A 22,647-nucleotide genomic window follows, 5' to 3' on the forward strand; every position below is an offset into this window, starting at 1 on the left:
ACATGACCAGACGGGTTGTCCCTCACCCGGACAGAAGAGCCCGAGAGGACGACCTCGTCAGTGAAAGGAGGCGGGGCTTAGAACACGCGACCCGTCAGTGTTAGGGATCGTATCATCGTTAGAGATTTACACATATGAAAAAAACCTGAGTATTTAGTGATTTGTTTGTAGCGGTTTTAGCTTCACGCTGTGACGTGAACGCAGCTTTGTCTTTTAACTTCTTCTTCCTGTTTCTTCTTTAATGAACCAAGAAAATACAATGAAACTGTTCGATTCCGTCAGTGACTAACCTGGGGGGGGGGTCGGGGGGGGGCTTTCATCTCTAGTTACAGCGGCTCTGATTCATTTTTTTTGCCGCTGAAGCTTCTTCTTGTAAAACCTGAGAGTCACAGGAACGGAACCGGAAGCTTCTTCAGAGACGGAACCAGAGATCGTTGTCTCGTGATCACCTCCTGGTGGTCGTTTGATGAACCAGGAAGTCGCTGAGTCATCTTTATTCTCTTAGAACTGGTCAAGGTGCAGTTTTGTCAAATCATGAATTGAGTTCAGAGAAAAGAAACTGGACGAACATTTTGTGCTGAAATAAAAACGATCAATATAATTGATTAATGTTCTTCTGCTGAATCAACGATCAGGAACCAAAGTTCCACCTGAGACTTCCTGCTCCATCACGTCCGCGTTCCATTTAGCCCAAGAACCAAATGGAAAGTTCCTGAAGATCTTTGGTTCCTGTTCCCTCTGGTTCTGTGTCTCCTCTGGTTCTGCGGTTCCTCTGGTTCTGTGGTTCCTCTGGTTCCTCTGGTTCTGTGGTTCCTCTGGTTCATTTGGTTCTGTGGTTCCTCTGGTTCTGTGGTTCCTCTGGTTCTGTGGTTCCTTTGGTTCTGCGGCTCCTCTGGTTCTGCGGTTCCTCTGGATCTGTGGTTCCTCTGGTTCCTTTGGTTCTGTGGTTCCTCTGGTTCTGTAGGTTCTGCGGTTCCTGCTGTGACAGCTTGGGGTTTCTCTTTCTGTGGGTTCTACCTTGTGTGTTTACATGGCATCAGTCCTGGTTCTTTTGGAGCCGATCAGGAAGTGTGAGTGACAGCTGGCCAGTGGGACACTGAGGCTCTAGCGCCCCCTTCAGGCTGCTGCAGTGTAAAGATCATGGAGGTTCAGCTCAGCAGACCTCACAGACGTGTCTGTTTTCTGTGATAGTTTCATGTTGCATTAAAAAATGAAAAGTTGAATGTTGATGAAGCGTCTCGCTCGCAGCTCGGCGGCTTCTGTCGCCTTTGGCGTGTTTTTCCTTTTTCTAAATGGACTCCGATGCGGCGATGACCTTCCGCTCTGTGATGTTCGGGACGCGGCTCCTCATTGGTCAGCGCTGATGTTTTAATGGGAAACATTTGACTCTGTAAACTTTCAGAATTGGTGGAATGAGCCTTTAAATAAACGTGAACTATGTTCTCCTCGACAGCGTCTCCGTGTTTATCTGTTTGCAGCTGGAACCAAGATGAAGAACCAGTTCATCCTCACAACCCAGTGTAGTTCACACTCCCCACCAGCTGGGGGCGATAATGAACCGATTTGTCAACCACCAATAAACCTCAAGAAGAAATCATTTCTAAAAGTTATTATTAAAGGAAACATTTTCTGTTTCTTCAAGTTGATATGAATTTTTGTGAAATGTTTTCATGTTCCTCCGACCGTCGCTGCAGCTCCTCTCTTCAGCCTCTGTCTCACACACATGAGCTCCTGGCTCTTTATGACCCCCCCCCCCCACACTCCTGATAAAGTCTGCTCTAATTGGTCAGCTGCTCTGCTCTGTTGTGATTGGTCAACAGCTCACAGTAGTGACACCTAGTGGCTGGAGGTTTGTTTTTGTGTTTGAAGAAAACCAAACAAAAGGTGACGTCTGTTTGAACAATGACGTTTTATTTCTAAGTTTCACTTTTTAAGTTCTATTTAGCTTTTTTAAGTTTGAGATCAAATCGTGACGATAAAGAGAACGAGAAGGAAACTGGGGGGGTGAGACAGATAACGACCAGACCTCCCTCAGTTACACACACACACACACATATCTCCAGCTAGTTGCAAGATTGAATATTCTCCTGCTCCGTATCAAGAAGGGAGACTTTCTCTCACAGTGCATTCATGAATCACTCCATTATATTAAATTCTGAGATATCCTCTCTCCTGTGAAATTATCAGTCTTGGAATGCTTTGAGGCCGGAACACTATGACCTCTGGTTTCACTTCACACATGTAATGAGCACACACTCAGGCAATATGCCTATGGGTGGCCACAACAGTGGCCTGCAGATCATCATCATCATCATCATCAACACGCAACGCCAGGAGGACGACCCAACGCCAAGAAGGCAGGACTGCCTTCTGCCTTGTGAAGAAGAACCTCTGTCATGCCCAGTATCGATTTAAAAGCGATGTGCGCACTTTGCCCCAGCGCCATTTTTCCTGTGCAGCTTACTGTGTAGGATCAGTGGACCATGCATGATCATTTGCTAGACACTGCAGTTTCCTGACCTGTGACCTCTGAATAAACCTGCTGAATTTTAACTTGAGAACGACGCCTCCTGCCTTTGATTTCCAGCCGCAACAACTTGTTTATTAGTGTTAATAAATTACAGCTGAGCAGAGAACTTTCAGTTTTACAGATTTTAAAGTGAAGTTTAACCTTTGACCTCTGTCAGCTTTACATGAATCTTTATTTAAACCCTGATGTTGAATCCATCAGATAAAACGCCGCGTCGCCAAAGAGGCTCATGGGTAAAAACCTCAAGCTGCGTTCACAGGAACAGATGAGCAGCTTCAGAGCTGGAGTCACTCCAGGTGACTGAAGTCAAACTGAGGCTTCAGGAGAACGTTCTCCATGTTAACAGACGGGTCATGGAGAACGTCCTCCGTGTTAACAGACGGGACATGGAGAACATCCTCGATGTTAGCAGACGGGATATGGAGAACGTCCTCCTCCGTGTTAACAGACGGAACATGGAGAACGTCCTCCTCCGTGTTAACAGACGGGACATGGAGAACATCCTCGATGTTAACAGACGGGATATGGAGAACGTCCTCCTCCGTGTTAACAGACGGGACATGGAGAACGTCCTCCTCCGTGTTAACAGACGGAACATGGAGAACGTCCTCCTCCGTGTTAACAGACGGGACATGGAGAACGTCCTCCTCCGTGTTAACAGACGGGACATGGAGAACGTCCTCCTCCGTGTTAACAGACGGGACATGGAGAACATCCTCGATGTTAACAGACGGGATATGGAGAACGTCCTCCTCCGTGTTAACAGACGGGACATGGAGAACGTCCTCCTCCGTGTTAACAGACGGAACATGGAGAACGTCCTCCTCCGTGTTAACAGACGGGACATGGAGAACATCCTCGATGTTAACAGACGGGATATGGAGAACGTCCTCCTCCGTGTTAACAGACGGGACATGGAGAACGTCCTCCTCCGTGTTAACAGACGGAACATGGAGAACGTCCTCCTCCGTGTTAACAGACGGGACATGGAGAACGTCCTCCTCCGTGTTAACAGACGGGACATGAAGAACGTCCTCCGTGTTAACAGACGGGACATGGAGAACGTCCTTCTCCGTGTTAACAGACGGGATATGGAGAACGTCCTCCTCCGTGTTAACAGACGGGACATGAAGAACGTCCTCCTCCGTGTTAACAGACGGGACATGGAGAACGTCCTCCTCCGTGTTAACAGACGGGACATGGAGAACGTCCTCCTCCGTGTTAACAGACGGGACATGGAGAACGTCCTTCTCCGTGTCAACAGACGGGACATGGAGAACGTCCTCCTCTGTGTCAACAGATGGGACATTGAGAACGTCCTTCATGTTAACAGACCGAACATGGAGAACATCCTCCTCCGTGTTAACAGACGGGACATGGACAACGTTCTCCTCCTTGTTAACAGACGGGACATGTAGAACATCCTCCTCCGGAGAATGTTCTCCTCCGTGTTAACAGACGGGACAGGGAGAACCTTCTCCTCCGTGTTAACAGACGAGACATGGAGAACCTTCTCCTCCATGTTAACAGACGGGACATGGAGAATGTTCTCCACCATGTTGTTGTGCAATAGGAGTAGACTTGACGTTGGCTAATTATTAATAATCATGAAATATGATTATTAAAATAATAAAAATTATTTATTAAAAATAATTAAAAATTATAAGGCTATCACTTAAAGGGACTCTTACCTTTGTTGCATTTTTACACTTTTTTTGGATAAGGTTAAATTGGTATTAATAAGGTAATGACACTCTAAAATGCAAGACAGACCCACCAGGAGTAAAAACAAACAATTATTTCACTCTCATAATATTTAGTGAAAACTTCAACCAATAAAATTCTTCGGACCGAAGGACCTTATTGGCCGACAGATCTGTCTGTTTGCTGCATGGACATGCAGGTTTTCCGTCTGCTTCTTGTGGCGCATTCGGGCCCGCGTCATCAGGGCATGTGAATGTAAATGTATATAACTTACCGAATCCATTGCTTTGGTAAACAAAAACTCACGTGCGTGCGCGGAGGCAGTAGCTTGTAGGTCTGCTTGTAAATAAAGTTTCTTCAAAAAAACACCGCGGATGGGAACGAGGGGGTGGGGCATTGGAGGAAGGCGGGATGATTTGAATGTGCTGTAATTCTCAAATGCAACAAAGGTAAGAGTCCCTTTAAGAATAGTAAAATAATCAATTAGAAATGATACGGTTATCCATTAAGAATAGTTAAATACTTAATGAAAACAATAAAATTATAAATTTTATATGATACAATCTGTAAATATTACTTATCGTAGCGGGGCACCACCCTGGTTACAGGGACCAACGAATCAAGCTATAAATATCAGTCTCATATGATAAATGTTAAATTAATAATCTCAATAGTTAATATTAATGATTATTCATTAAACAATGAAGGGTTTTCGAGTTCAAGCACATGCTATCGTAATCCAGCTGTATTCACACACATATGCACAAATAATCACAGACTACAGATACTTTAATTACAAAAGCATTTATTAAAGAAAGGGGAAATATAGTTAATGTTATTCAATGATTCATCATTTTAACAAACTCCAATATTTCAAAGATAACAACAGCAGCAGCTTATCACAATTTAGAACACACATGTATTAATCTATGTGTATCTGTGTGTGTGTGTATCTGTCTGTGTCTATCAATGTGTCTCTGTGTAGGTGTGTGTGCGTGTGTGTGTGTGTGTGTGTGTTCAGGAGGCAGCAGGTTTTTGTTCAGCTCTGTGTGGATCCTCAATCACCGTGGTACCCCCGTATATCCACAGTGAAAAAGCCTTGTATAAAAACCTCTCGTCTGCATAATAGACTCTCAAAATGGTGGTTTAACCCACGTTATTCAAAATGGAGCCTATGTTAATGACCATGTGGCCGGAGTTCACAATGGCGGTCGCCACATGAATTACACAAAGGGATTTTCAGACAAAGAGAATTTCTTTATCTCTGCTTGGCTTTGGGCCGAATGGCTTCCAGATGCATTAAACCTCTCTTAGTATAGATTTATTTATGTGAAGTGTATAAATACAGATTGGAACATGTATGTAAGCAGGTTCAGGAGAAGAGAGAGAGAGAACATGCAAGGAGAGAACAGAGAAGCTCTTAAAAACACCGTCAGAAACAAGTTACATTTACTTTACCACTCAGCACCCAAACGGCGTTGTGTGCTGAAGTTTGACCGGTAAAATCTCTGTAAAGTTGTCCAGACGGGAACAGTGTGGCCGGAGACGCTTTGTCACGGCGCCTAAACACTGTAACACACGGCCGTAACCAGAAACCGGAAGTGGCGACTAGCCGCGGCTAAGACAATGAGACACTGAGGTCCCGCGAACAAATACACTCAAGTATTAAACAATACGCTACGTATTACAACTAACATCTGCCGTGACAATTTCGCCTCTTACTGTGACCGTGGTTTCGTGGGGTGCGTGCGCGTTCTGCGCGAATATCCCGGAAGTCCAGTGAATAGCTGGTAGTCTCTTAGGCGAGCTCGTGAGCTCCGCAGGGCCGAACAGGAGCGGATCCGTCGTGCTCCGGGACGGGATGAAGCTTCGTCTTCTTCTGTAGCAGCGGGGATCGTGCTGCTTTACAGGAACGTGTGGCTGCTTGTAGCCGTTGTAGATCATGTGGAAAAAGAATAAAAGTCCGTGTGGGAAATGTCTGAGCTCGTCCCGCGAGCAATTTCCTGTTTCGGTCCTTCAAGTTAAAACAGCAAAAAGTCCTATCAAAATAAAACTTCGACTGAGATAAAAGAAGAAATGAATTCAAATATACATCTTATCGCCTCAATTAGATTACTGGGTTATCTAGTAAGACCTCGGGAGGGTTAGGGTTGTGGCAACGTCAGCGCTGGAGTAAAAAGAGAAAGATTTCTGTGAGCTCAGCACTTTTGTACCACCTGAAAGGTACCGGCCCCCTGGAGGAGGGGTCATGGGGTTCAGTGTGCTCTCAGCCAATTAACTATCAGAATTTGGCCACAAGGGGCGGGCTTCGCCCTCAGTGGACATCTAAGGTTGCATTTAGGTCTCTGTAGATCTGCGTGCAACATCTTCCCCCCAGGGCCTGCTGGGGGGGGTTTGGGTTTTGAGACCCATGAAACTCTAGAGCTGGTCTCAGCCTTGCGTGTAGGCCTCAAGTTTTATGACTCATTGTTTGGAGGTCAGCACTCAGGACTCTTCCCCAACAATGTTAACAGACGGGACATGGAGAATGTTCTCCATGTTAACAGACGGGACATGGAGAATGTTCACCTCCATATTAACAGACGGGACATGGAGAATGTTCTCCACCATGTTAACTAGGGTTGCAAAGGGGTGGAAAGTTTCCATGGGAAGTTAAGCTCGGGAATTTGGGGAATTTTGAAAAAAAAATAAAACAATGCAAATTTAACGCTGAGCAATAAAAACATCATTCAAAACACTATTTTAAAGATGTATGGAATGCAGCACACGCTGCACGTTGAGTTTCAACCCTCCACTGTTTATTCTTCCATCACATGCACAGATAACTCCCAGCATCCTTCACTCTACAGCAGAGCTATTGAGGCCTCCCAGCAGCGGCTCCCAGCAGTTTCGATGATATTACTTGGGAAAATATAGGGCACCACCGTGTTTCCAGGGACCAACAGGTCAATCTATAAATATCAGTCTCATTTGATAAATGTTAAATTAATAATCTCAATTGTTAATATTAATGATTATATAATAAACAATGAAGGGTTTAAAGTTCGAGCACAGGCTATCATAATCCAGCTGTATTCACACATATGCACAAATAATCACAGACTACAGATACTTTAATTACAAAAGCATTTATTAAAAAGGGGAAATAAAGTTAATGTTATTTAATGATTCATCATTTTAACAAACAAATTTCAAAGATAACAACAGCAGCAGCACTTATCACAACTCAGACCATACATGTAAAACCTGTGGTCTATGTTCGTCTGTGTGTGTGTGTGTCTGTGTCAATGTGTCTCTGTGTGTGTGTGTGTGTGTGTGTGTGTGTGTCTGTGTGTGTGTGAAATAAAGTTAATGTTATTTAATGATTCATCATTTTAACAAACTCCAATATTTCAAAGATAACAGCAGCAGCAGCATTTACCACAATTCAGAAACACATGTGAAACCTATGGTTTATGTTTGTCTGTGTGTGTGTGTGTGTCTGTGTCAATGTGTCTCTCTGTGTGTGTGTGTGTGTGTGTGTGTGTGTGTGTGTGTGTGTGTGTGTGTGTGTGTGTGTGTGTGAGAGAGAGAGAGAGAGAGAGAGAGAGGAGTGGCAATGACGTATGATGCAGTCACGTGGTGACGTGGTCTGGTCACATCCAAGATGGCGTCCGATAATGATTCATGGAATTATTAGGGCCGGAAAACTCTCAAAATGGTGGTGACTACAAACAAAATGGCGGAGCCGCTTTGGAATTTAGAGCCAGAATGGAGGGCGGGTCTAGAGATGAATAATCTTCTATGGCCGCCGGACCACGTATGAGACACAAAGGATGAGGTGGAACAAAGGATTCTTTGTCCTAGCTTAGCTTTGGTGTCAAAATGGCGGCAAGATGCGTTCAGGCCCTCTAAATATAGATGTAACTATGTGACGCGAACTGTATAAATACAGATTGGAACGTGTGTGTAAGCAGGTTCAGGAGAAGAGAGAGAGAGAGAGAGAGAGAGAGAGAGAGAGAGAACATGCAAGGAAAGAACAGAGAAGCTGTTAAAAACACGCCGGAGATAAGTTAACAGTGATTTCACCACTCAGCCCCCAAGCGGACGTTGTGGGCTGATGTTTTGATCGGTACAATCTCTGCAAAAGGACGTTTACAGTGCGGCCGGAGACGCTTCGTCGCGGCGCTTAAACACTGTAACACACACATGGCCGCCAAACCGGAAACCGGAAGTGGCGACTCGTTGCGGCTAAACAATGAAGACACGGAAGTCTTACAAACAAATACACTAAAATAAAGACAAATACGCTAAGTATTAAAACTAGTATCTGCCCAGAAAAAATAGCCTCTTACTGTACAACCCTCGCGGTGTGCGTGCGCGTCGGCGCGAATATGCCGGGAGTTCAGTGAATCACGTGGTCTCTCAAGCGGTGCTCCGGTGATTCTCGTGAGGGCCCGGACCTCGCTGCTGGACCGGAAAGGAGCGGATTCTTCTTGCTCCTCAGCGGAATGAACGTCGCGCTTCTGCAGGGATGAAGATCGAACCGGTTGAAGATCGTGTGGAAAGAGTAGTCCGTGTGGAAAATGTTTGACCTCGTCCCGCGAGCGAATTTCCTGTTCCGGTCTTTCAAGTTAAAACAGCAAAAAGTCCTATCAAAATAAAATCTGACTGAAGGTAAAATAAAAATTTAAACAAACGTTTGTGAATCGCCCCCTTTAGCAGCTAGGACGTCTCAGGTTTCATTTGGGTCTCTGCAGAGCTGCCTGCAGCATCTCCCCCACAGGGCCTTCTGGGGGGGGCTGGGGGGGTTCGACCACCAGGAAAACTCTAGAGCTGGTCTCAGCATTGCGTTGTTGGGGTAGAGTCCTGACTTAGAACAAAGAGTCGTAAAACCTTAGGCCAGGCTCGGGAAACCCCTTACATTAGAAATCCAGCATGGAGCGCTTATCTCCATGTGGCAGCAGATCACTTCCTGGGTCCTGTGAGGGTCCCCATTGTAAGCCCGCCCCTGGGGGCCAAATCCTGACAACTCAATTGGCTGGAGGGCCACACTGACCCCTGACCCCTCCTCCCAGGGGGGAGTCACCTAGAACATGACTTAAATAGGCTGAGCTCACTAACTTCTTTCTCTCTTCACTCAGATGCCCAAGCGACAACAGGACCCCTAGGGGTCTTAATAGTTAACTCGGTATTTTTAAGAGACTCTCTTTGTCCTCTTCTTTTTCACTCCAGCACTGACGTTCCAGTTAGGCCTCCTCCGGTCTGGTTAGGGTCTCCTGTCCTCAGATGCTCAGGTCGTATCCAGACCCTCCAGGGGCCTAAACACACGACTCAGTAACTAAGGAGGCGATTAGACGTTTGTTTAAGACATTTATTTGAATTCATTTCATTTTATGCTTTCATCTTAGTCGACGTTTTATTTTGGAAAGGACTTTTCCTGTTTTAACTTGAAAAGACAAAACAGGAATCTCACTCGGGACGAGTGAGACACGGACTTTTATTCTTTTTCCACACGATCTTCAACCGGCTCCACGCAGCCGCACATCCCTGCAGAAGAAGACCAAGCTTCATCCCGTCACGGAGCATGACTGATCCGCTCCGGTCCGGCCCAGCTGCGGTGCTCACGGGAGCTCGCCTGAGAGGCCAAGACATTGTTCACTGGACTTCCGGGAGATTCGCGCCAAGGCGCATGCAACCCACGAAATCACGGTCACAGAAAGAGGCTTATGTTGTCTGGGCAGATGTTAGTTTTAATATGTAGCGTGTTGATTTAATACTTGAGTGTATTTTGTTGATGGAACTTCCGTGTTCCATTGTTTTAGCCGGCCACTACTCCGAGCCGCTACTTCCGGTTTCCGGTTGGATCGCAATGTTTTGTGTGGCAGTAAATAGGGCCGCGAGAAGCGCCTCCGCCCGCACTGTTAACGTCTGTGTGAGTCTGCAGTGATTTCACCGATCAGAACCTCGGCCCACAACGCTCGCTTGAGGGCTGAGGGGTGAATCACTGTTAACTCATCTCAGGCGTACTTTTAAGAGCTTCTTTGAACTCTCCTTACATGTTTTCTCATGTTTTCTCTCTCTCTTTTTCTCTCTCTCTCTCTCTCCTTCTAAACCGACCTATACACACTTCTGACCTGTATTTATAATACAGGTCATGTCACATAGTTAAATCTATGCTTAGAGAGGCTGAACACATCTGGAAACCATTCGGCCCCCAAAGCCAAGCAGAGATAAGAATTCTCTTTGTCTAAAATTTCCTTTGTGTAATTCATGTGACGACCACCAGTGTGCGCTCCGGCCACATGGTGTCATTAACATATTCTCCATTTTGGATAACGTTAAGTTAAACCCACCATTTTGAGTCTATTATTGCCACGCCTCCGCTCTCTCTCTCCTCCCATCCTGGCTCTAAATTCATAACGGCTCCGCCATCTTGTTTTGTAGTCAATCCGCCATTTTGAGAGTTTTTAGGCCTTGATTCCACGAATCATGATCGGCCTCCATCTTAGATGTGATGTCACTACGCGTCATCGCCACGCCCCTTCTTTTTCTCTCTCTCTCGCATACACGCACACACACACACACACACACATTGATAGACACAGACAGATACACACACACAGAGACACATAGATGGACCAGAGGTTACATGCGTGTTCTAAATTGTGATAAGCTGCTGTTGTTATCTTTGAAATATGGGAGTGTGTTAAGATGATGAATCATTAAATAACACTAACTTTATTTCACACACACACACATAGACACACACACACAGAGAGACACTTTGACACAGACACACACACACATAGAGACAGACATACATAGGTAGACCGCAGGTTGTCCATGTATTTTCTGAATTGTGATAAGTGCTGCTGCTGTGTTTACCTTTGAAATATTGGAGCTTGTTAAAATGATAAATCATTGAATAACATTATAACTTTATTTCCCCTTTTTAATAAAAACTTTTGTAATTAAAGTATCTGTAGTCTGTGATTATTTGTGCATATGTATGTGATTGCAGCTGGATTATGATCGCCTGTGCTCGAACTTAGAAGCCTTCACTGTTTATTAAGTAATCGTTAATATTAAAATATTGACATTATTAATTTGACATTTATCATTATGAGACTGATAATTATAGCTTGACATCGTTGGTCCCTGGGAAACCAGGGTGGTGCCCCCCCTTTCTCAATTATTAATATAGATAGTATTATTCTTAAATTGATAATTTTATTGTTTTGACTAATTATTTTCATTATTCTTGGTTGATAACCTTATCATTGTTAATTGATAGCTTGTACTTTCTAATTGATAATTCCTATTTCCTCATTAGTGGTTTTATTGTTATTTGATTACTGATCATCTTCAATTAATAATTTAATTATTTTTGATAGATAATTTTTATTATTTTAATAATCATATTTCATGATTATTAATAATTAGCCAACGTCAAGTCTACTCCTATTGCACAACAGCGTGTAGGCCTCTTTTTACGACTCTTTGTTTAAAAGTCAGATCACTAAGGCCTCCCCAACATAGTCAAGTGCCCAAAGGGCTAAAATCAGCCTATAACAAAACAAAATGTTTATATGTATATGACAAGGTAAATACAGTTAGTATAAATTATCCACACAATTTCCAGTTCATTCCTGTGTTGTGCAATAATGGTTAGGAGTGATACCATAAGCTGGTGTGCCTTTAGGCGTTCAATAAATTTGGTTATCAAAAATAGAAAAATAAAACATTAATATATAAAATATTAATATTAAATCATAACTTTAGTTTGACTAAGTTCTATCGGGGAACCACCCTTCATAGAAGGGAAAAGATAGCCAATTTATTGATTAAGATCAGTCTCATTTAGATCTAGTTCAATTAGAAATATTAATATTTACTATTAAAGACTATATAATGAACAGTTAAGGTTTATAGAGTTCTTGACAGTGTAGAGGTTGGCAAACTTCACTTATGCAACATTAATGACGGGACAAGGTTAAAAGAAAACATTTATTATAAACATAATAAGTATAAAACACCAATTACTAAACAATATACTAACTAATAAAGATGTGTGTGTGTGTGGGTGAGTGTGTGTGTGTGTGTGTGTGTGTGTGTGTGTGTGTGTGTGTGTGTGAGGGTCTCTCTGGTGGCTAACAAAGAGAGTCACACCTTCCTGTGATCTTTTAAGATCTCTAAGCTAGCAGGCCCCCCCCCTCCTTCTGGTCGGGGGACGTAGCTAAGTAGGTGAAGAGATATGCGGGGTCTGTGAGAATGCTAATCAGAAAAATGGCAGGGTCTTTGTAGAGCCCGACTTACATTAACCTTGATTTAACTTGTAACACAATATCACCACATATATCAAACACCACACAGAATCAAATAAACAGTCTTGCTTAGCCTAGTAAAATTATTAAGCCCAGTATGTTACCAGTCCAAGGACAGGGAGAAAGTTGCTGTGCAGTTCAGTTGCTTATTGAATCTGTAGTTCTTACCTGCAGGACACCGAGTCGCTGCAAGGAGTTTAGAAGAAGCTTGAGATGCGTGGAGGTTTTCTTGAGAAGATGAGCTGGAAGCTCGACCTTTGACCTCCAGTTGTTGGAAAGAGAATATTTGAGCTGGAGGAATCCGGTTCCTCCACTCGCCGATGCAGGAGGAAAGGCCAGCGGCCTGCTGTCCTCAGTGGTGGTCGGTGGAGAAGAGCGCTGCTGGAGCAGCCTTCGGCCCTCCGAGGGATTGGAGAAAGAGGATGACTCTGGGGGAGCCTTGATCTTTTATAGACCTTGTTGCCCCTTGGTCATGGGACCAGACTGACCAATTGGAGTTGACCCTGGTAGATATTCGCACCTATGTGCGAAGATGCTGAAACAAAGGGGACATGTTGCCTCCTGGGAGTTTGAGTTATTTGACCTTCTCAGGACAAAGAGAACACGTTGCACTCTGGGAGATTGAGTATTCTCCAGCCCATGCGGCTTGTCAGGACAAAGGACATGTGCTTTCAGGTTTTTACTTCGAATACAGGCCTGAAAGAGAGACCTGCCTTTTTGCATAAAAACCATGTCCCAACACCTGTTAATTCCCGTTAATTCCCGTATATTCCCATATATTCCCGTTAATACCCGTTAATTCCCATGGAAAGTTTCCAACTTTGAATATTCCCGGAATTTTGCAACCCTAATGTTAACAGACGGGACATGGAACAAACTAAAAACTCAAAGTCGACGTAAAATAAATGTTTGTCCAAGATGGATCTGTCACTTTTGGTCGTTCACGTGTTCATCGTGTGGAGGAAGTTCACTTTGACCCAAAATTGAACTGGTTAAGTGTTCGCGACCACATTAATGTGATTTGAATCTGTCAGGAACATGTGGGTCGGGGGGGGGGGGGGGGGGCTGCTCTGACTGGTGGAGAGAAACAACCACAGAACGTGGTTCAGTTTCCTGATGCAGACGAGAGGTTTTTATACAAGGCTTTTTCACTGTGGATATACGGGGGTACCACGGTGATTGAGGATCCACACAGAGCTGAACAAAAACCTGCTGCCTCCTGAACACACACACACACACACACACACACACACACAGACACACACACACACACACAGAGCCTGGAAACAGCTTCTTCTCGTCTCTCCAGCTGAAACATTTCAGATTCTCTCAGTAAACAGAAGAAATCTCAGCTCAGAGTCTCGTCCCCTCGTCCTCTCGTCCCCTCGTCCTCTCGTCTTCTCGTCCCCTCGTCCCCTCGTCCTCTCGTCCTCTCGATGGACGTGGATCATCAACATCTCTGAGCTTCTCTGACGCTCAGGTTTTTGTGCTGAGGCTAAACCACTGTGTACTTACACGTTCGGAGAAGCCATCAAACTCACCGTCCATCCCCGAGGTAAGACCACTCTGTTCATGAGACCCGGGTCAGTCAGTGACTCCCGTCTCTGTCTCAATGTTTTCATTTGAATTCAGAGCCTGAAACTTCAACATTTGAGTCTTAAACCAAATGTAGAAATATTAATATTGGTTATAAATTGATATGAATATTTAATAAATAAATAGTGTTTAATAATAATGAACTTGTGAAAGATTTCACATTTTACAATGTGTTGAAGCCAAAGTAGAGCAAAAACTTTTAGGAGTTTAACATATCCACAGAGAAATAAAACTATCTGTTTAATACCAGTTTATAAATATATATATAAACACAAATGTTTACAATTTATGTAGAAATTATTCATAAAGTTTCAAGTGAACGAGAAAATTAAAAAATTAAAAACTGTCGAAGAGAAATTGATCAAACAAACGAAAGTAAAATAATTTTATTGTCAGAAATATAAACATTTATCTGTAATGATATGATACTAAGTTTGTTTGGACAAAGGCTCATTTTTATAATTTATATTAATTAATAATTACTAAAGTAATGACTGATTTTAGATATTGATCAGTGATTCCAGATAATCTGAAAATATATTTGGTTCCGAAAATATGGAATCAACTAAAAATGTTTTTCACGCAGAAACATCCTGAAATTGTTTCATTATCAGATTTTATATTATTTATTTACAGAGACTCAGATATTTACTGAATTACTGAACAATTTATCAATCTGATAATTATCAAAAATCTCCTTGTGATATTAATTGTATGACGATAATTATAAACACGACATAATTCAAATTGACTGTTTGTTACCGTAAAAATGAATCAAATTGAATTCAGAACCAAATATATTCAATAACCTGTGTTTTATTTTAAGATGTGATAACTGTGTGACTGTGTGGGGGGGCTTCTGTTTCCTGTTCAGACCAGCCTCATGTGAAGCCCAGTCTGTCTGTCCTCAGTCCTCTGGGGCCGGGGGGGTGCCTGGGACACGGGGGCCCGGGGGTTTGTCTCGCGGCTGGTTTCCCTCCTCGGGACGGTGAGATGGTTCTGAACCTGGTGAATGGTTCCATCCCTCTGACTCTGAACACCAGTGCCGTCATGTCCCCGAAGCACAAAATCTTCTTCTTCACTGGATTCAGCGACGGACCCGTCTCCTCCTGTGAGATGAACCACGTGAAGTCCAGCGACGCCCGCGGTACGAATCCCAGAGTCATCACATGGTCAACGCTGATCACATGGTCTATTTAACACATCTGTCTTTTTCTGTTTGTGTCTCTGATGGTTTCTCTCGTCTCAAAACAGTGGACTCATGTGACGGCTTTAATTCAGGTGAGGCACCAAACGTGGTTTCAAACCATTGGAACCTGTTCCAAACCAGTTCCAAACCATTTGAACCTGTTCCAAACCAGTTCCAAACCATTTGAACCTGTTCCAAACCAGTTCCAAACCATTTGAACCTGTTCCAAACCAGTTCCAAACCTCTCTGATGTTTTCTCTTTTCTTGAAACAGTGGACTCTTGTGAGGACGTTGATTCAGGTGAGTCCCCGAACATCTGGTTTCAACCTGTTCTTAACGTTCCAGGGATCAGAAGGTTCCATCTTGTCTTTGTGTCCCTTTCAGAATCCGTCAGGTTCAACTCCCACCTGCTGCTGCTGAACGCAGCTCGAGTGATGTTCACCAAGGCCGTGGCCTTCAGCAGCCTCCTGACCATCAGAGCGCTGCTGGCATGACCACAGCTCCCAGCAGCTCCCAGCGGCTCCCAGCAGCTCCCAGCGGCTCCCAGCAGCTCCCAGTGGCTCCCAGCAGCTCCCAGCGGCTCCCAGCAGCTCACATCAGCTCCCAGCGGCTCCCAGCAGCTCCCAGTGGCTCCCAGCAGCTCACATCAGCTCCCAGCAGCTCCCAGTGGCTCCCAACGGCTCCCATTGGCTCACATCAGCTCCCTTCAGCTCCCAGCGGCTCACATCAGCTCCCAGCGGCTCCCAGTGGCTCACATCAGCTCCCAGCAGCTCCCAGCGGCTCCCAGCGGCTCCCAGTGGCTCCCAGCAGCTCCCAGCAGCTCCCAGCAGCTCCCAGCAGCTCCCAGCAGCCCTCCAGCGCCTCCAAATCACACTCACGGATTCATTGTGTTTCACTTGTTTTTTGTGACTTGATGCAAATAAAGTTGGTGATTTTCACTTATTTTATGTTTTGAATTATTGTTCCATTATCACTAAAACATCTGTTAAAGTAATACATATTTAAATGTATTTATATACAAAAATGATTTATATTTACATAAATAAATTTTATTTCTAACAAATTTATGATATTTTATTTACATAAGTAACTTTTATTTCTAACAAATTTATGACATTTTATTAACATTAAACATTTATTTACATTAAAATAAATGTAAGATTAATTACTAAAATATATATTTATACAACATTTTTTCGACATGTTTCCTGTGAGTTATTCACTGAGTTCTTACTGTAAAGGAAAAGTCAAGATGATGGATTTTCACTTCTTAAATTAAAATCTACCGTTTGTTTTATCTGAAGTTGAGCAGGTTTAAAAAGGGGAGGAGCAGGATGTGGTCTGAGTCCGTCTGTCGCTTCCTCTGCAGCTTCGTCAGTTACTAACCACAATTTAACAGTCAACTGCAGATAAAGATCAAACACACACTCAGGCTGCGCTCAACATCGTGAAGTTCACAAACATTCACCTGATGACAAACTGTCACCAGCAGAGAGAGTTTGTGATGCTGATGAAACACTTGTCCACACAACACATTTGATTCAGAGTCTTCAGTCCTATGAAGCTCGTTCACTTGTTGTCATGGTAAATCACCATGGTAACGCTGAGCAGCTGACCTGCTCCAGGTTAAGTTGGAGATAAGAGATCAAACAGTATAAGGCTCCGCCCACTGACCATCACTTCCTTGAACCATGACATCATGTTCTTAGAGGATCTGAGGAGCTGGTCTGGATCGAGTCTCTGAGGAGGACCAGGGTCTCCAGAGACCCACGAGATCCTCTTAGCTCCTCTGATGAGCTTCTGAAAGATCTAGATTCTCCTTTGATCACTTAAGTATTCAACCTGTGAAGTTATATTATTAAATAAAAAACATTACAGAGGCCACATCGTGGGACTCACAAGATAGGCTAAGGGAGAAACTATCTGTCCCACAATTAAACATATTTAATTTCACAGGGTAAAGGTTCTTAAAGGATCAAAGTATTAAAGTTTGTTTTGGCCTCATTCCCTCTGAAGAGGATCCAGATCCTTCAGAACCTCATCAGAGCTCAGGTGACAAACAAGAAGAAACACTGACACCTGCAGGCCGGAACAGTTACTGTCACATGTAGTCAAGTTCATCTCATTTTCTCTATTTGTTTATTTGAAACTTCACGAGATTAAGATACGATTAAGATACATTTATTTGTCCCAAACACATGCACAGAAAAAAAAACACCTGAAGTTGTTATCTGACTTTAACTACTGAATATACATATATATATATATATATATATACATAGTTCTGTTTATATTTAACATCAGTGATTTCACTGTTTGAACATGTGACCAAACAATAAACATTCTATTGAGCTGTTTGTTGTTTCCACTTCTGTCCTGAGGGGGGCAGTAATATACAGGTTCGATGTTTATCAACCGAGAAGAAGAAGAAGAAGAAGAAGAAGAAGAAGAAGAAGAAGAAGAAGAAGAAGAAGAAGAAGAAGAAGTTGTTCATTATAACATTCATCTCTTTAAATTATTTTTATTAAATATTACTGACTTCCGACGGCGGCGCGTCAGTGGGACGCAGACCGGAAGTGTTAGCCTGGCTAGCTGTGAGCTAGCTGTGTGGATGTGTGTAGTTAGCTGGAAGACGATGGTGTCGTCGTGTCGCAGATAAATGTTCGAGCGCTGATGAAGCAACGATGTCTTCAGTTCAGTGTCTGAGAGACTTTGTCCACCAGCGACTCACTGCTGCTGCTGAAGAGATATTCAGAGTGTTCGAACAAACTGTCCTCGAGTACGAGGACGAGATCGATCGACAGAGAAGACTGTTGGACATCGTGTGGAACCCGGAGATAAAGCTACACAGGACAGGTGAGGACACGCTGAATGGACTGAGAGACTGACACTGGACAGGTGAGGACACGCTGAATGGACTGAGAGACACTAACACAGGACAGGTGAGGACAAGCTGAATGGACTGAGAGACACTAACACAGGACAGGTGAGGACACGCTGAATGGACTGAGAGACACTAACACAGGACAGGTGAGGACAAGCTGAATGGACTGAGAGACACTAACACAGGACAGGTGAGGACACGCTGAATGGACTGAGAGACACTAACACAGGACAGGTGAGGACACGCTGAATGGACTGAGAGACACTAACACAGGACAGGTGAGGACACGCTGAATGGACTGAGAGACACTAACACAGGACAGGTGAGGACACGCTGAATGGACTGAGAGACACTAACACAGGACAGGTGAGGACACGCTGAATGGACTGAGAGACACTAACACAGGACAGGTGAGGACACGCTGAATGGACTGAGAGACACTAACACAGGACAGGTGAGGACAAGCTGAATGGACTGAGAGACACTAACACAGGACAGGTGAGGACACGCTGAATGGACTGAGAGACACTAACACAGGACAGGTGAGGACAAGCTGAATGGACTGAGAGACACTAACACAGGACAGGTGAGGACACGCTGAATGGACTGAGAGACACTAACACAGGACAGGTGAGGACACGCTGAATGGACAGAGAGACACTAATACAGGACAGGTGAGGACAAGCTGAATGGACTGAGAGACACTAACACAGGACAGGTGAGGACAAGCTGAATGGACTGAGAGACACTGACACAGGACAGGTGAGGACAAGCTGAATGGACTGAGACACTAACACAGGACAGGTGAGGACAAGCTGAATGGACTGAGAGACACTAACACAGGACAGGTGAGGACAAGCTGAATGGACTGAGAGACACTAACACAGGACAGGTGAGGACAAGCTGAATGGACTGAGAGACACTAACACAGGACAGGTGAGGACATGCTGAATGGACTGAGACACTAACACAGGACAGGTGAGGACAAGCTGAATGGACTGAGACACTAACACAGGACAGGTGAGGACACGCTGAATGGACTGAGAGACACTAACACAGGACAGGTGAGGACACGCTGAATGGACTGAGAGACTGACACTGGACAGGTGAGGACACGCTGAATGGACTGAGAGACACTAACACAGGACAGGTGAGGACAAGCTGAATGGACTGAGACACTAACACAGGACAGGTGAGGACACGCTGAATGGACTGAGAGACTGACACTGGACAGGTGAGGACAAGCTGAATGGACTGAGAGACACTAACACAGGACAGGTGAGGACAAGCTGAATGGACTGAGACACTAACACAGGACAGGTGAGGACACGCTGAATGGACTGAGAGACACTAACACAGGACAGGTGAGGACAAGCTGAATGGACTGAGACACTAACACAGGACAGGTGAGGACAGCTGCTCCACAGTTTGTAAAGTGGTGAGCTGCTGCCTCCTCACCAGCAGGGGGCAGCAGCATGTGGGTTCACACACACACCAGTGAAGAGAAGCTTCTCATCCACATGTCACTTCCTTCTCTGCTCCAGTTTCAGAGCTCCGTCCTCCAGAGCCTCCAGAGCTTCCACAGCAACATGTCTGTAAGGAGGAGGAGCTTCTCACTGACCAGGAGAGGAACCCCAGTCTGGACCAAGAGGATCCAGAGCCTCCACAGATTAAAGAGGAGCAGGAGGAGCTCTGCACCAGTCAGGAGGGAGAGCAGCTTGTCCTGAAGCAGGAGGACGAGACCTTCATGTTGACGTCTCCTTATGAGGGAAGTGATCACAGTGAACCAACCAGTGAGCAGCAGCTCCTCTCCCACATCTCTCCTGGAGCTGAGAGCCCAGCTCAGAGAGGAAGTGAGCAAGTGGACCCAGGATCAGCTCGAGAAGAAGAGTCCCAGAGACACAACTCCCCCCCGACACAGAGTCCCTGCTCCACTCACACAGGGAGAAGAGCTCCAGCTTGTGACACGTGTGGAAAAGCTTTCCGCAGTAACTCTGACTTGAAACGACACATGAGGATCCACACAGGTGAGCGGCCCTTCTCTTGTGAAATATGTGGGAATATATTTATTCAGAAAACCAACTTGCAGCAGCACATGAGAATCCACACGGGTGAGAAGCCGTTCCTCTGCAAGAGATGCGGGAAAAGGTTTCGACAAAATTCAGCGTATAGAATTCACGAAAGAATCCACACGGGTGAGAAGCCTTACACTTGTGACGTCTGTCGGAGGAGGTTCAGTCAGACCTCCCACCTGAAGAGTCACATGAGGATTCACTCAGACAAGAGTCAAGTGTTCCCTCCCTTCTGACTCCTCCCCCTCCTGAGGGACGAGCTGCCTGCACCTGTTTGCTTACATCATCACATTGTCAGTCAACTAAATGTATATTATATATTAAATTATATATTATGAACATTTCATAACAGACACTTTTTTAAGTCTCTGCCTGAGGACGAACACTGAGCTGCAAACGTTTGGACATTCTTACGTTCATGTATTTTTCTGCATAAAAGTCTAAATAAATTAATGTTTAAATATGAAGTATGAATAATGTTTGTATTTTTTTTAAAGAAATCACATCCTTATGATGTTTTGAGCTTTCACTCTAAGTCTCTTCTCCTCCGGCTGTTTGACACGTACGAGTAACTGACGTGTATTTGGTAGTTGGACGTTCTTCAGTGTTGCTTCATGGACGTCTTTCAGACTCGTCCTCACTAAGTGACGTGAAGACGAGTCTCTGAAGATCTGATGAAGATCTGATGAAGATCAGCTGAAGATCTGTCATCAGCTGAAGATCTGTCATCAGAGACGACATGAAGACTGAAGAAAAAGTGTTAAAGCCCGACTAGTGATATTATTGACGTATCCCAAATAAATCAGCATCAACTAATAAACAGATTTTACTCCCACATATTGTGACACTGTAAAATGTTCCACATCTTAAAACCATGAATGTGTTTGTGATGTTTCTTCATTAAACTGATACAAATAAATATTGGAGAACGTTCTGGAGGAAGATGTGAATTTTGTTCCAGGGACTAAGTTTGGAACGTGTTCAGACGGAGAGAGAGAGGAACTGAAGCTGAACCTCGAAGAATTACACTTTGGATTCATGTGATCTTATATGAAGAAGTGCTGCAGACAAGGTTTGATTCATGCTTCAATATCTTAAGAGAACAAAACTGATCGAGATTTCTTTATGTTTCATGTATTCTTAATTTTAAGTTAAATATTTACAGGCCACACTCTACCAGTGGGGGGCAGTAATGCACCATGACTTTTGCTTATTGCCATAAAACACCAAGAAGAAGATCTTCACAGTTTGACTAGAGAAACAGATTTAATGATCAAAGGATCTTTAGCTGTTGAATAAAGATCAGAACAACGACTGAGACACTAACAGGACAGGTGAGGACACGCGTGTCTTTATTGGTTCTCTCTCTTCACATGAGTGATCTCTTGTCTCTTTGTTCCTCCAGAGCTTCCAGAGCTTCCACAGCAACATGTCTGTAAGGAGGAGGAGCTTCTCACTGACCAGGAGAGGAACCCCAGTCTGGACCAAGAGGATCCAGAGCCTCCACAGATTAAAGAGGAGCAGGAGGAGCTCTGCACCAGTCAGGAGGGAGAGCAGCTTGTCCTGAAGCAGATCCAGACCTTCATGTTGACGTCTCCTTATGAGGGAAGTGATCACAGTGAACCAACCAGTGAGCAGCAGCTCCTCTCCCACATCTCTCCTGGAGCTGAAAGCCCAGCTCAGAGAGGAAGTGAGCATGTGGACCCAGGATCAGCCAGAGAAGAAGAGTCCCAGAGACACAACTCCCCCCCCGACACAGAGTCCCTGCTCCACTCACACAGGGGAGACGTCTTTCTCATGTGACACTTGTGGAAAAGTGTTTGATGCTAAGTCCAAACTGGACAAACATCTGAGAATCCACACAGGTGAGAAGTCGTTTTCTTGTGACACTTGTGGGAAAAGAGTCGGTCAGAGTTTCTCGCTCCTGGCAACACGTCATCATCCACACGGGTGAGAAGCCAGCTGTGAGCAAAACATGTTGGAAAAGTTTCACACTTCCAATTCCCCTGAAGGATCAAATGAGAGTCACACAGGTGAGAAGTCGTATGATAAAAACATGCTAAAAGGTTCAATCGTGTTACTGACCTGAAGTTTCACACCAACACCCTCACAGGTGAGAAGTCGTGCATCAGCAACACGAGGGAAGAACCTTCATTCATCCAGCTTGAATAAAAAGTCAGAGTAGAAACCACACGATGAAAAGTTGTTAACTTATTGATTGAGAGTTTTCACTGGTGAGAAGCCACGTCACATCACTGCAGCCTCCAAAACATCGGAATCTCTGTAACATCTTAAACGTTAAAAACCTTCTACTAAACACTAAAGCTACGCTGCTGATCATTCAAATGTTTGTTTTGAAACATCAT

At 44.3% G+C, this 22,647-nt stretch overlaps 1 protein-coding gene across 3 annotated transcripts; it reads left to right on the top strand.

Annotated features, from left to right (window-relative positions):
- The first annotated feature begins 17,777 nt into the window (after positions 1 to 17,777).
- On the top strand, positions 17,778 to 22,639 carry LOC133018443 (zinc finger protein with KRAB and SCAN domains 8-like). Of its 3 annotated transcripts, XR_009682810.1 has the most exons (5): positions 17,778 to 18,181; positions 19,754 to 20,236; positions 21,243 to 21,353; positions 21,696 to 22,314; positions 22,395 to 22,639. XR_009682810.1 is itself a non-coding variant. In XM_061084811.1 (4 exons), the coding sequence occupies exons 1-3, from the start codon at positions 18,010 to 18,012 to the stop codon at positions 21,323 to 21,325; spliced, it is 738 nt and encodes a 245-aa protein (XP_060940794.1). In that variant the 5' UTR covers positions 17,778 to 18,009; the 3' UTR covers positions 21,326 to 21,353; positions 21,696 to 22,639. The 3 variants fall into 3 exon arrangements, 2 of the variants coding, with proteins under 2 accessions (XP_060940794.1, XP_060940793.1); XM_061084811.1 differs by having other exon boundaries at positions 21,696 to 22,639; XM_061084810.1 differs by lacking the exons at positions 21,243 to 21,353; positions 21,696 to 22,314; positions 22,395 to 22,639 and having other exon boundaries at positions 19,754 to 21,116.
- The last annotated feature ends 8 nt before the right edge of the window (positions 22,640 to 22,647 follow it).

Source organism: Limanda limanda, chromosome 13, assembly GCF_963576545.1.
Source record: "Limanda limanda chromosome 13, fLimLim1.1, whole genome shotgun sequence".
In the NCBI taxonomy this organism is placed as follows: Eukaryota; Metazoa; Chordata; class Actinopteri; order Pleuronectiformes; family Pleuronectidae; genus Limanda; species Limanda limanda.